At 38.1% G+C, this 13,677-nt stretch overlaps 1 protein-coding gene across 2 annotated transcripts in view; it reads left to right on the forward strand.

Moving 5' to 3' along the window:
• Window positions 1-4,131: 4,131 nt before the first annotated feature.
• Window positions 4,132-13,677, forward strand: part of GRM1 (glutamate metabotropic receptor 1) — a gene marked incomplete at both ends in the record, with an annotated part of 190,087 nt that continues 180,541 nt past the window's right edge. Inside the window, one exon of one of the 2 annotated variants that reach the window (XM_083348727.1) lies at window positions 4,132-4,906. In XM_083348727.1, the coding sequence (XP_083204853.1) occupies window positions 4,132-4,906 (775 nt within the window). The remainder of the gene's footprint in view (window positions 4,907-13,677) is intronic. The other variant, XM_083348728.1, reaches the window with a different exon arrangement.

Here is a 13,677-nt window from a genome sequence, read left to right on the forward strand (position 1 = left end):
CATATCCATCCAGTTCTTTAAGGAATAATGCAACATATTTCCATTTTGATGGTACAGAAAGTCCTTGTTTAATTAAGCACAATTGCGACTGGTAACTCGGTCAGTAAGCAAAGCGATTGCTAAATGAAACTGAGACTGTGATTATGATCTTACTTCAGCTTTCCTTTGCTTTATAGACTTGCAAAAGTTGCAAATGCGAGGATTGGTCACAACATTACTTTTTTCATTAATTGTAACTGCAAAGGTCACTAAATAAAAATTACCTGTATTACTATTCTATACATACACACTGATAGAGGGGGGAAATTGTTTATTTATATTTATTTATGCAGCTTATATCCTACTCCAATCAACTGGGTGGTATATGACTCCTCAAATTTGTAATTCGGCTAAAAAACTGATGGATTGATAATCAAGTTTAAAACATATTGTAGGAACAACTATATAAAAATTCAGAAATAATTTCCAAGACAAATGTTTGATTGAATTATTCATTGTCTCCTTCTAATTCTTTTAATTAGTGATTTTTAAAAAATTAGTGCAATTGGATCAACAATCTGAGGTTGTTAAATAGTGAAATGGAGGATAAAAATTTTATGAATGAATGCATAATTAATTGAAATCAATGGTTTGATGCCATCTGAACCCTTTGATAACTGGTTTTCAAACAGTTTTCCTAACTAACTTCATGATCTAATATGCTTTTAGACGGTTTTCATATCAGTGGAGGGTACATATGATTCCTCCCTTTTCTGCAATAGAACTTGTGAGGCTTATGTGTAGGCTGTTCCCTTGGTACTGAACAAGTTTTGGAACCAGTTACCCAGAGGGACATGTTAGGTGAACAGAGTGATTGAAATGAAGATGTAAAATAGACAGTTGGTAAGTCTTCCAGGCATAGAATGTTGTGTGGGTATTTCAGCCAATCTGGCTCATATTATTTAATATCAACAATGATGCTTTAAAAAAAATATGGTAGGTTTGGCTGTTTAAAGGTCTTCTATGAAATGCACATCTCCATGGGTGCCTTTTAGGCAAGAGAAAAACTCTTTTTTTCCCCTCAGCAATATGCACACATACATACACACAAACACATATATACACACATACATGCACACAGAAAGAGACATAAATGCATGCATTTTCTATTGATTTTAAATGAAGATTTTAATAGATGCATCCCAATTATAAGAAGGTAATGTAAAATCACAAAGGTTAAAAAAAACCTGGAAGATAACCCTTGTAAAACAGTATAGTACCACAGTTCTACACCCCATGAAATGTGTTTGCCTCTTTTGAAGTAGGACACCTTGCTGTGTCTGCTCTTTCCAGCAAGATGCCACTTTAACTTCAACTTCCCTATAATAAACTGAAAATAAAGGTAAAGGTAAAAGTTCCCCTGCATATGTGTGCTAGTCGTTTCCAACTCTAGGAGCCGGTGCTCATCTCTGTTTCAAAGCTGAAGAGCCAGCACTTGTCCGAGGACGTCTCCATGGTCATGTGGCCGGCATGACTAGACGCCAAAGGCACACAGAATGCTGTTACCTTCCCACTGTAGTGGTCCCTATTTTTCTACTTGCATTTTTACGTGCTTTTGAACTGCTAGGTTGGCAGAAGCTGGGACGAGTAACAGGCGCTCACTCTGCTACGCGGCACTCGGGATTCGACCCGCCAAACTGCCGACCATCTGATCGACAAGCTCAGCGTCCTAACCCACTGAGCCACCGCGTCCCTTAAACTGAAAATACTAGGGTCCAAAACTACTAATGTTATCAGCATAGCAAACTCTTCAATTGTATAATCCAACTTGGCGTTATTTTAACCAGACATACTCCCAACATACATTATCAGACTGATTTTTAAAGAATACACCTTCTACTTATTTGGATGCCATTTTGATTCATTCAAATGTTTGAAAAATTCAACAGGGTCTCTCCCTCTCTTTCCCTCTCCCTCTTCTTCCCCCCCCTCTTCCTCTGAGTAATATTTACTTCCAGTACTTGAAAAGCTAAATTTTCAATTGCAAATAAAAGTACAAACGTAAAAAGAAAAGCAAATCTCTATGTACACTTCTGAATCCAATTCTTTCCTCCCCTCTTATTTTCTTCTTCCTATATTGACGCTTGCTTATTTGATAGGCAAGTAATGAACTGCTGGTACTTGAAAAGCCAAGCTCTCCCCCCCCCCCGCCCGTTGAGATATACAATATAGGGAACTGATTATCAGAAAAGAGCTGGAGGAAAGTGGGGAAATCCGGGGAAGGGCGATGGGAAGGATGGCAAATCTTTGTATACCCAAAGAGCCTTGGATGACCTGAGCTCCCCCCCCCCACTGCTGCCGCCCCCTCTTCTTGCTTCATGCGGTAAAAGCACGTTGAAGAAAGAGGGCAGTCGCGTACAGCCCATCTCCTTCCATCTGCCTGTACCAGCTTCTGGCAAAAAGAAGAATTGGCAATAAACGTTCTGACCAAGGAAGGAGTGAATTGCGTCCTGGATTCGGGCGAAGGTAGGTCTGTCTTAAGTTTAATCAGAGCGAGCTTAAGATCGTAGGCAAAAGAGCCCAACCCAAGACTTCATCATAAATGCCGATGTATGACAGATAGGGTGGATTTCCCGACCAATTTGAGACCCTCGGCTGTATCCAGCGTGCGTGTGCGCAGGGAAAAATGGGACTTGATTCCCTCCTGGGAGTATCTTTCTTCCACCCCTTTCATTCCTCCCTCTCCTTCGTGGTGCTTTGGGCTTCCTGTCCTTCAGGGAGAAGAAAGAGGGAGGGGTGTGTGAAGAGAGTACGGTGCAATTTGAAATCTGCCTTGCGATAGAAAAACCCACCTCCACTGCTTAATTCTGTAGGCATTCAAAGCCATTCCGGGAAGAATGGGAAGCAGAAGCTGCTGCAACTGGAATTCTCTGTATGTATTTCATTCTGTTGTCAGGCATTGGCGGGAGGAGGGATGATGCTAGTGAAAGAGGTGCGTGCGTGTGTTTGTCTGAGTGAATTTGATAGATATAAAAGAAGTTTCGGGCACAAAATGCTTAGCATCGCCCTTGAATCTCCATTTCCAGGACCGGAGGAACAACTCCTTAGGATTTGGGTTGCGGAAATCGCTGTCCAGGGTCCTGAAATCAATAAGTCGCCTAGCCTATGCAACAGGAAGCCCTGACAGGCGAGCTCAGCGAAATATCTCTTTCCTATTAGCAATTATCTCGAACCCTGGCCGATCGCCTTTTAAATTACATTAAACTACTTAAACTCTAGCCGCCTGACTTGCCACCTCTCCTGCCCCAAAGTCTGCATGAAAACCAAGAGGTGCCAGAAAAGCACATCAGGACTTTGTCTGTGGTTGCCTTAGTAACTAATATGTTTTTCCCACGGCTTGCATAGTTGTAGCTCATACAGAACCACCGATTTTCCTGTCGAAATTCCAAACATTAATAATCTTGCCACAAGAGGCTGTACCTTGTTTGGTTGTTTAACAATTCGAGCTTGACCTTTAAATGACATTTTCTTTCTGCTTTGATTTTCCCTTCTTCTTTTGGGTGATGTTTGGAACGCGCATAGCTTTCTGGTCCTTAAGTAAACAATTTGTTTTCTTCTTTTTAAAAAATTACGTGACCTATGGAAGTTTTGTAACTTATAAGGGTTCCTCAGTCTCATTCAAACATCAGATTACCGGTAAAGCCACTTCTCCTATTACATAAAATATATTCTCAATTATATATATGCAGGTTGTCAAGTATGAATCAATTCATCTGCTCATGCAAATATCTGCCCATAAATGTATCACTATTAAAATATGTGGAATGAATTCTTTGTTATCTTCATAGATAGATAGATAGATATTTTTTGGAAATTGTATTTAAGGACAGCTTGCTCTTTACAGCCAATTGATTATGATGTCTACTAATAGTCTAGGCAGGTGGAGAGGGATACTTATAAAGGAAATGACCTTTACAGTGTTTGGCTGTGCCATACTTTTAGCTGATGAATGTGTTCTGTTCTTTCTTCTCATGTCAACAGGCTACAATTCACGCCTACAGTGACTTCTGTTGCCCCTTTAAGCTTTTGCTTTAAAATCACCTTGGAGATTCTTAAGAAGTGAAATAGTGAAGAAAGTCTGTGGTCTTCTTTATGCTTTTAACCATGTGTAGACAGGAAGATCCCATGAAACTGGTCGCTTGGATCTGGATGGTCTCCTGCAACAAGATGATAGGGGTCCTGCTTGTCTTTTTTCCTGCTATCCTCTTGGAGATGGACTTTCTCCCCAGGAATACTGGCAGAAAGGTTTTGATTTCAGCCGCTTCCGCCCAGAGATCAGTAGCCAGAATGGATGGGGATGTCATTATAGGAGCCCTCTTTTCAGTCCATCACCAACCCCCAGCTGAGAAGGTACCAGAAAGGAAGTGTGGTGAGATCCGAGAGCAATATGGCATCCAGAGAGTTGAGGCCATGTTTCACACTTTGGATAAGATAAATGCAGATCCATTTCTGCTGCCCAACATCACTCTAGGCAGTGAAATTCGAGATTCCTGCTGGCATTCTTCAGTAGCCTTGGAACAGAGTATTGAATTCATAAGGGATTCTTTGATCTCTATCAGAGATGAAAAAGATGCCCTGGGTCGTTGCCTGCCAGATCCTTTATATCACCCCAATATCAGGGCTAAAAAACCCATTGCTGGTGTCATTGGTCCAGGTTCGAGTTCTGTAGCCATCCAAGTGCAAAATCTGCTTCAACTTTTTGATATTCCTCAGATTGCTTATTCTGCAACCAGTATTGACCTGAGTGACAAAACTTTGTACAAATATTTCTTGAGGGTGGTTCCATCTGATATCCTGCAAGCTAGAGCCATGCTTGACATCGTCAAACGTTACAACTGGACATATGTATCTGCTGTGCACACTGAAGGTGGGTAAGGCATTTGATTTAATTGTATTGAGCTGTTGTCTAGAATGCCCTTCCAAATCTTTATCTAACTTTTATTCTCAGGGCCACTACAAGTAATTTACATTTTAAGAAGCAATGGCTATGAAATACATACTTAGTATTAAATACCATGACTTGAATCATAGATTGTGTTAAATCATAACGCAATTGGCTTAATTTTGGCTTAATAAGTTGTAAGAGCCAGCCATTGTGGTTTTTAAACCATGACTTGTAGCTTAATGTGAATCAAACACTTTACCTTATTAGGGAACCATTATCAAAACAAGCCATGGTTCAACAGTATGCATGAACCATAACAAGTGCCTGGATGGATTTGTACTTGAACTTCCAAGACTGAACTTCCAACTCTTTGACCAGATTAGATAAATACAGCTTTTTTTAAATAATGTTGTTTTGTTGACTGCTTAGTTTGAGCCAAAAATAAATCACATGATATATAAACCATATACAAATCCTCTTTTTTTATGTTATTGTAAACAACTGAGAGTTGCTAACCAAGAATATTGAAGACAGAGAGGTTTAAACCTTCTCCTTCCCACTTTTCCTTTGTAAAGCTGTTTCTTTTTCTTAAAAAAAGAACAAGCAATTCAAAAGGAATTTAGTATATTTTAGAATTGAATCTTAAATCTTTTTTTTTTGCTTTGGATAACAAATCAAAAACTTTTCTTTTACATAAAATTCATTCATTGTTTCAGATCTTTTCATTTTAGAATGAATATAAGACATTATCTTTGAAATTTTAGCTTTGGTTTTGTTTAAAATTCTTTTTGGGGACACTTTCATATGAAGCAGAAAAGTGGTTGTTTTTTTTTTTTACAAAATAGTAATTAATTTTATCCTTAGATATCTATGGAACTAATTTGTATTTATCAAAGAAAAACACAACAAAGTTTGAGTTTCTGGTGTAAATTGACAGCTACTGTTTCTTATTCTCCATGTTCTTTACACTAAAGTATTGAATCTAAAAATAAGTTGTGATCCTAAGTTTATAGTAGAAAAAGAAATACCCATGTATCTTTGATTATTGTATTTTACTTGAGATACCATTTCCTTTCAGAGAAGTTGAACAACCTCAAGTTTCATTTCTTATTAAATAGATAAAAGGTGTGGAATTCTACAAAGTTACAAGTGACATAGACAAATCATTATTTTTAAAGTTCCCAAGTCAGAACTGAAGCGTATAGATTCTCCATGAATATGTTTTATTTGTTTGTATGAATAAAAATACCTCCCAATGTCTATTATGTCAATTCAATTTTTTCCCCAATGAGGCTAAAGCTTTCAAAAACTAAAGGATGCAGTATGACCCCAGAAAATTTCTTTTCATTGGACATTACAATGTTGTAAATATTAATGCCAAAAAAGCTATTATTCTATAGTATACTATTATTATACTTACATTATTCTCTTATACAAATAGTATATAGCATATATTATATATAGTGTGCTACTATGGTATATTTATGTAAAATAAATAGTATAGTATACTACTATGGTATTTATGTAGAAGAAAATAACATGGAGCTAGATTCTCAGAGAAGGTTTAATAGAGATGGTTTAATGATATATTCTAATTAGAGAATGAATTTTCTAATGATTACTAGCATGAAGATTCATAGAAGAAACTGATAAGAACTTGGAAGCATTTGTCTATAGCCATGTCATGGTAGAAAAGATAAAAAATAATGCAGTTTATTGTGATGTCTGCTCAAGATGATGATTTGTTTGCAAAATTTAGGACTGGTCTTAGTCAAATAATTTTGGATTTCATTTTGTATTCAGTTTCACAATGTCCACAATGCAGTTATGGTTGTTTTTTTCATCATTCTTTAATCAAATTCAGTCTGTATGAACTAAGTGTCAAGTTTTGATTTCCTGTACCTTCTCTAACCTGGAATTCTCTAGATGTGTCAGGACTGCAGCTCATAGAAGTCCCCATCAAAGACTTTCAATATTTTCAAGAGCGGAAGATCCCGATCACAGATCTCTGCTATGTAATTCCATTTTTACCCTTAGAGTATTACTGTTTACATAACACAGAATACAAAATTAAGTTATGTTGTATCTCTGCAGAGAGAAAGGGGGTGGAGTACAATCTAAAGTTGGCATAATGCAAGCTAGAGATAGTACAAGTGCTCCCCCCCCCTTTGAGTTCTACCTCAGTGAATTTGATACAAATGCATGGTGTTTTCACAAATGAAGATGATGTAAAGCATTATAAAGGAAGGAACCCTTTTGCAGTCAAGGGGGCTTCCCAGATAAATTAATGCAGAATTGCCCTGATGAAGTGATTCTCATTTCAGCGGCTTGTAATGTAGGGTCTGAATGCTTGTTTTGCAAATCCAATATTCCCCTCCCCGATATGCTGACTTCACACAAAGTGTGAGACAAATCTCAGCACCTTTTTATTTTATATAATGTAAGAAAACATTCAAGTATTAGTCATCTCTGAAACACAAGTTAATTATCCACGCCAAATATTCATCAGTTTGCCGAGGAGACTGGTAGTTAATTTTATTTTTTTAAAAAATGATTTCCTTATGAAATTGCTCTGCCATAAAGAAATCGTGCAATATGACACCTCTATAACATCTGAATTAAAACCTTAATATCAGGACCTTTCCAGATGAGGTGGTGGTGGTGAGGAATGCCATTCTATTCTTAGTGGTTTATTAGTGCTAACTCCAATTTAGCAAAAGAAAAAGATGACTTGGCTTGCCTCATAATCTTGATATGATCATTTTAAAACAGGCTATGAAAGATTGGAAGTCATGGGGGGTCTACCTAAGAATTTTCTGGTGAAATTATGTTTATAAGAAATTCCTGTGTCAAAATATATTAGTAATTTATATAGCTGACAGTGAGAAAGTATAGGAAGAAGTCACATTTCATATTTTAGACCACTTTCCAGATGATAGGACTCATAATAACACAATTCATCATTGTTATAATAATTAACTCCTGCCATTCCTCTGCTGTTAGGAAAGAATATTTGGCTAGAGATAAGACTGAGGCTTGTTACATTTATAGCACAGCTATAGTTTCTTTGAGTGCTATATTAGATTATTCATGATTGGAGTTTTAGAATCTGCACCTGAAATGTTTCAAGTACCTAATATATTACAGCCACATTTTTACAGAGCAGATCATTGCCAGATGGCTCAACTTGGCAATATAGAGAGGTCATATCTGCAGTACTTTTGAACATCCCAGTAATGATGCTCTATACTCTACTACTTTCTCTTTAATGAAGATATTTACATTACTGCTACATTTTAATCATTATTTTCCATTTTAACAAAAGGAATAATGTTCTATGTATAGTGCTGATGGAGGATTAGGTCCTTTTTTTTAACTTGTAAGACATTTGAGGAATGTATCTAGAGTCATGATGTCCTTCTGTCTGAGGTTCTGCGATTATTTTAATTCTGGACCTCTGCTGGACTAAAGACTAAAAAGATACCTTCAGACGTCCCAGAAGCTGTGTCTTCTATTGATGATTCTGACTTAAGTTGCAGAAAGCAGAATATTTCTGGATTAATACTTTACATCGTGCTAAGTGTTAATGTGGTTCATTTGGTTTTGGCTTAAGATATCATGTGAATTCAGTGACTCTGAATTTGTTTATTGTTGAATTCAGCCATTGTGATTTATTTAATAAACTATGGTCATTTGTTTAACATGATATTTGAAGCCAGATTTTGTGTAGAGCAAAATCTGTTGCTTGTAGCCAAAAATCAAAGGGCTTTCCCCCCCAAATTATAGGATAGCTCCTATTAATAACATCATGTCTCATGTTATTCAAAGGATCTTATCTAATAGAAATATTAACCAGCCAGGCTTAGCTTAGGGTATTTATAGTAGCTGTTGAGTAGCAGGATATTACATTGTTTCTTCATTATCCACCCAAATTCCACTTATAGAAACTGGTTGGCAAAAACCACATTTTATTTCAGCATAGATGATGGGGAACTGTTCTCCATCTCAGCCAAGATCAGCAAATAAGCTTAAGTAGTATAGGCAGCAGGTTAAAATACATAGCTCTGACTTTCAGTAGGGCGGAATGCTGCAAGGGTTAGACTTTTTAAAAACCTTCAGATGCCTTTAGACATTGACTAAAGGTAAGAAGAGAATATGCTGATGCTGAATTCAGACAAGAGATAATTTTATTTTGATTCTGCACTTGAACATTTCATTTGGTAACTTATCTTGGATGTGGCTGCATTCCCCCTTCAGGCACAAATTCATTGACTAAGGATCTTCCTTGGATCTAGCTTTGACATAGACAACCATGTAAAATCAATGGAAAGGTAGCTTGTTATCCGACTGAGCTAGTAAATCAGTTGTGACCTTTCTTGGAGGAGAGACACAATCAAGGTTGGATTACTGCAAATGTGCTCTTCATAAAGTGGCACTGGAAAATGACACAGAAATTGTAGCTGCCTCAGAAAACAGTGGCATAATTGGTGAATAACACCTCTCAGAGTCGTCCCAGTGTTGACACAGCCATACAGACTGCTGGTTGCTTTCTGAGTCAAATTCAAGATGCTCACTTTCACGTGCAAATTTTAACTGGTTTAAGCTCATTACTGTTTCCTCCCAAACATTTTATCCAGGTTCTGTCATGGATATGTCTAGCATATATAGGAGGATCTGTTTATTTGCAGATAGAGTCTTTACTTGTGGAAACATCGCCATTGGAATTGAGGCAGAACTAATGTTTATTATAATAGAAGACAGAACCTAAAACCTACCTTTTGGCCCAGACATTTTTAAATCTAAGTCTACATCTAGATATAGCATTGACCATCCCAGGTACCTCTCTCTAATCAGAGAACCAATCCTACAGGTCATGTTTTTGGTACTCTCTGAGCTTGGTGGTTTTCTTGCAGACATTTCATTATCTAACTAGGTAGCATCTTCAGTGTACTGAATTAAATATCTCCCCAAAACCACCAAGCTCAGAGAGCACCAAGCACCCCACAGTTCAACTTTAAGTTACAAATGTTCTCTTCTGTTGGTAGTTCATACTTTCTCTTTGTCCATAAGACACATATTTAGGTGTGGAGATATAACTACTGAGCACAGAGAATGTTCGCACTCAATCATTAATTAAATTCTGTTAATATCAATTTGCATGACAGAGAATATTTATGTAGATTCAGTAGGAAAAAGGTTTGAATTATTACCTTTCCTTGTGGCTTTTATATTGTCTTGTCGTTTGCATTAGATTCCATCTTCTCCCCAGTTTTTCATGCTACTATTTTATTTGAGGAAATAGATCTAATGCATTGTCTGCCCTCACAGTCTCTCTCCATTGCTGTCTGAATACCCAGGCGTGAAGGACTATTAATGTACATATCGATGTACAGAAACAAAAAAAGTGCCTAAATTAATGCGTATGGGAAAATTATGGAATGTGTCTATATGTATGCATGAGCTCATTTCCAAGGAAAATATATCTTTTAGCATTGCTCATGAGGTAAATATTTCTACATTCTGAAAGATGTGTGTGTTTTTTAATTGTATTAGTCTACTTCTTCCAAAAGGGCAGAAATATATTAAATCAACCTTGCATAACCACAACCAGCCAAAGCGAACACAACTCCCCAGGCATGTGTTCTGGCTTGTCAGATGCTTGACAACTCCCAGTTCCAACCAAGCAGTAAAATCAGGATATTTATCACATGCTGTTATGTTAAAAGAAATGGCTGGAGGTTGCATTTAGCTTGTTGGGTCACAGGTTGTGGAGATTTCCTCTGAAACATCTCATGCCCTAAAACAAAGAATCCTAAACCACGAGAGGCTGAAAAGCAGAACTACTGTATATTGCATTAGAATTGTATTACATTTCAATAGATGCTTAGACAGGAATACGTTCTATTTATCCATATGTGCAAAAGAACAATCTCATCCCCATAAACTCTGTGTGAACCTATGGAATTGCTCTTAAGTTCTGTACATTTGTGAGGCATTACTATTGGGGCAGCAGATGTCCTGGTACTGAGCAGCACAAGAATCAAAAAGCAGACAGGGTGGAACTATATTACTGGAGCAGCACAATGTAGGAGGAATTCTATAATTCTGCTTTGGAATAATGCCTAAAAATGCACAGTACCTGGCGTGTATGAAAACATTGACACACACACACACACACACCTTTCTCACATGCCCAGCTTTTCACCTCGTGTTTAGTACAAAGATCTGAAAAAGGGTTGAAATGACATTTGGGTAAATATTCTGACAAATGTCCTGCTTTAATCAAAAGGTAGGTTTCCAAATGTTCAGAGAGTTAAGGCAAACATATGCCTTGGCCATAAATTGTCTACCAATCATCAGAGATATCTTAGTCTCAACCAGGCAACTCTAAGCTTATATGTACATTAAATACTATGGTCCCGTGTCCAACACATTTAAAATGCACAAATGGAAATTTCACACATACAAAAAAAAAAGGCTTATAAGAAAGTCAAGAAATGCGCATTGCTAATACTTGTCTCCTCAGGATCTTTTCAGGTGCTTTCTTCAGGGCTCCAAATACATCCATCCAACTGGAATCCTAACTCCACTGATGCAAATGGACAGCATTGAAGCATGCCCCAAATAGGTAAGTCAGCGAAACAGCTATCTGCATAGTCATGGACTGTATCATTATGTCACTGAGGAAGAAAGACAGTGTGTTAGCTTAGCAACTGGCAGCAAATTCATCCAAAGGCAGCAGTTCCCCATTAATCCACACAGCAGCATGGGGAGTATGGATATGGCTCATTAATGATAAATCCCCGTTGTTAGGTAAGCTTTCTCTATGCATCACTGAAAGTAGTGAGGGAACACAGCTACTCTGGCTAGTAAGCACCAACCTCTCTGGTATTAAAATGGAACAACTAGAACACTTATTCATGATTCCTTTTAATTTGTAGGGTCAGAACAAAAGTCTGTGGAGCAGAATGAATAGTGGTGGAATGCCAATACAAATGCCTGGGGTAAGTTTTTTTTTTAAAAAAAATATTTATTTATTAAATCTATATGCTGCCCATCTCACTGTCAAGTGACTAAGAGTATTGACCTTATTACTGTATTATCTCTTAAGGTAGGCTTATCCTCAAATGTAGACATCATGTGGAGGGTCACTGGAAAAATGAGGAACTTGTTTGGGACATGGAGAATGGAGAGGCATCTAGATAAAAGAATCTGCTCTTAGTCCATTAGTGGGTGAACTTTCATTTAGAGCAACTCTTTGTACCAGCTATCATACTTTACACTTCTTTGATTTTCCTTGTCACTTAACAGGCAGCTGCCAATTTTGTGCCAGATGGAGAATGAGGAAAGCGACATGAGAAAGAGCAGCAATTGCAATTAATGAGAAGATATCCATTCTTCTGGAAGCTGTCAACTCTACTGTCCCAAAGCTTCTGTTCTTTTTCACAGCACAAGAATATTAGACCTAGTAATGCTTACCAAGCTGCAATCTGTTTGTCACAGCCAGAAGCAGAGGGATCTGGAAGATGAAAAAGCCTGATATTTGAACCTCTATAAAATGCCTGTAGAATCCATCCCATTACTGATGTTAGTAAGCTTGTGACCATATTCTGACAACTCACTAAACTATATTGTAATCTGGCCTAGTGTGTCATCTGTACCTGGACCAGGGCCCCGATGGTAATTTTGTCACTACCTTAACTGCAGTCTGTAACCATGGATCGGTTTGGATTACTTTAACCTAAAGCACAGGGTGGATGTCATTCAAACCTGGATGGAGAATTAGTTCATATCCAAATTCTCCCTTGGTGGAGCAGTGGGCTGATGCCTCCTTAAGTAACACCAGCTGCCTGCAATTAGTGTAGGTTCGCGTCCCACCAGGCTCAAGGTTGACTCAGCCTTCCATCCTTCCGAGGTAGGTAAAATGAGGACCCAGATTGTTGGGGGCAATTAAGCTGACTTTGTAATAATGCCGCTTGGGGTGTGTGTGTGAAAAGCCCTAATAAGCAGGCATATACATAGAATGAAGGCTACTGCTTAGCTTGTAAGCCGCCCTGAGTCTTCGGAGAAGGGCGGGATATAAATGGAATTAAAAATTTAAAAAAAAAAAACTTCCATGGCATGAAATCAGGTAACAAGAATGACAGCAAAGCAAATCTCTGCTGCTCTGAATCGGTTTTCAGTACGTTTCCAAGAACACAGAAAGGATAGGGAGGAAACAGCGTTCCCTCATTATGCACATACTATCTGTGACTTCAGGTGGGCCACCAACTGCCTTTTGTTTCAGATAGTCCTAGTTGATCAGCCAAGAAGACTGGTGGTTGAGGGACCAGATGAAGTGGAGAAGAACTGCCAAAACTGCAGCCAACTGAAGTTAGCTGCAATCTGCATGTTTTTAATAGACACATACCTTACCTATGGTTATCATTAAGTGACCTTAGCATATTGTGCAAAAGCAGTATTTGGCATTAGCGATGTATATGCAGCTTCTTTATTAAGCAGCAGTTGTTTTCACAATGGAATATATTCTGGCAGCTGGTGACACTTAGCTAAGGGGTGTCAAACTGCTGGGCCGCGGGCCGGATGCATCATAGCGAAACCATGGCCACCCCATTGCCGGCAATGGAAAAAAAGCTGCGATACGTCGCGACACGTCACGTGACATTGCAAGTTTGACACCCCTGCAGTAGGTTATCTATCACAGTTGCCTTTCACGTCTGAGCATCATGCAAATGGTTTTGTCACCTAGGTGT

The sequence above is a fragment of the Vipera ursinii genome, assembly GCF_947247035.1.
Source record: "Vipera ursinii genome assembly, chromosome: 1".
Taxonomy (NCBI): domain Eukaryota; kingdom Metazoa; phylum Chordata; class Lepidosauria; order Squamata; family Viperidae; genus Vipera; species Vipera ursinii.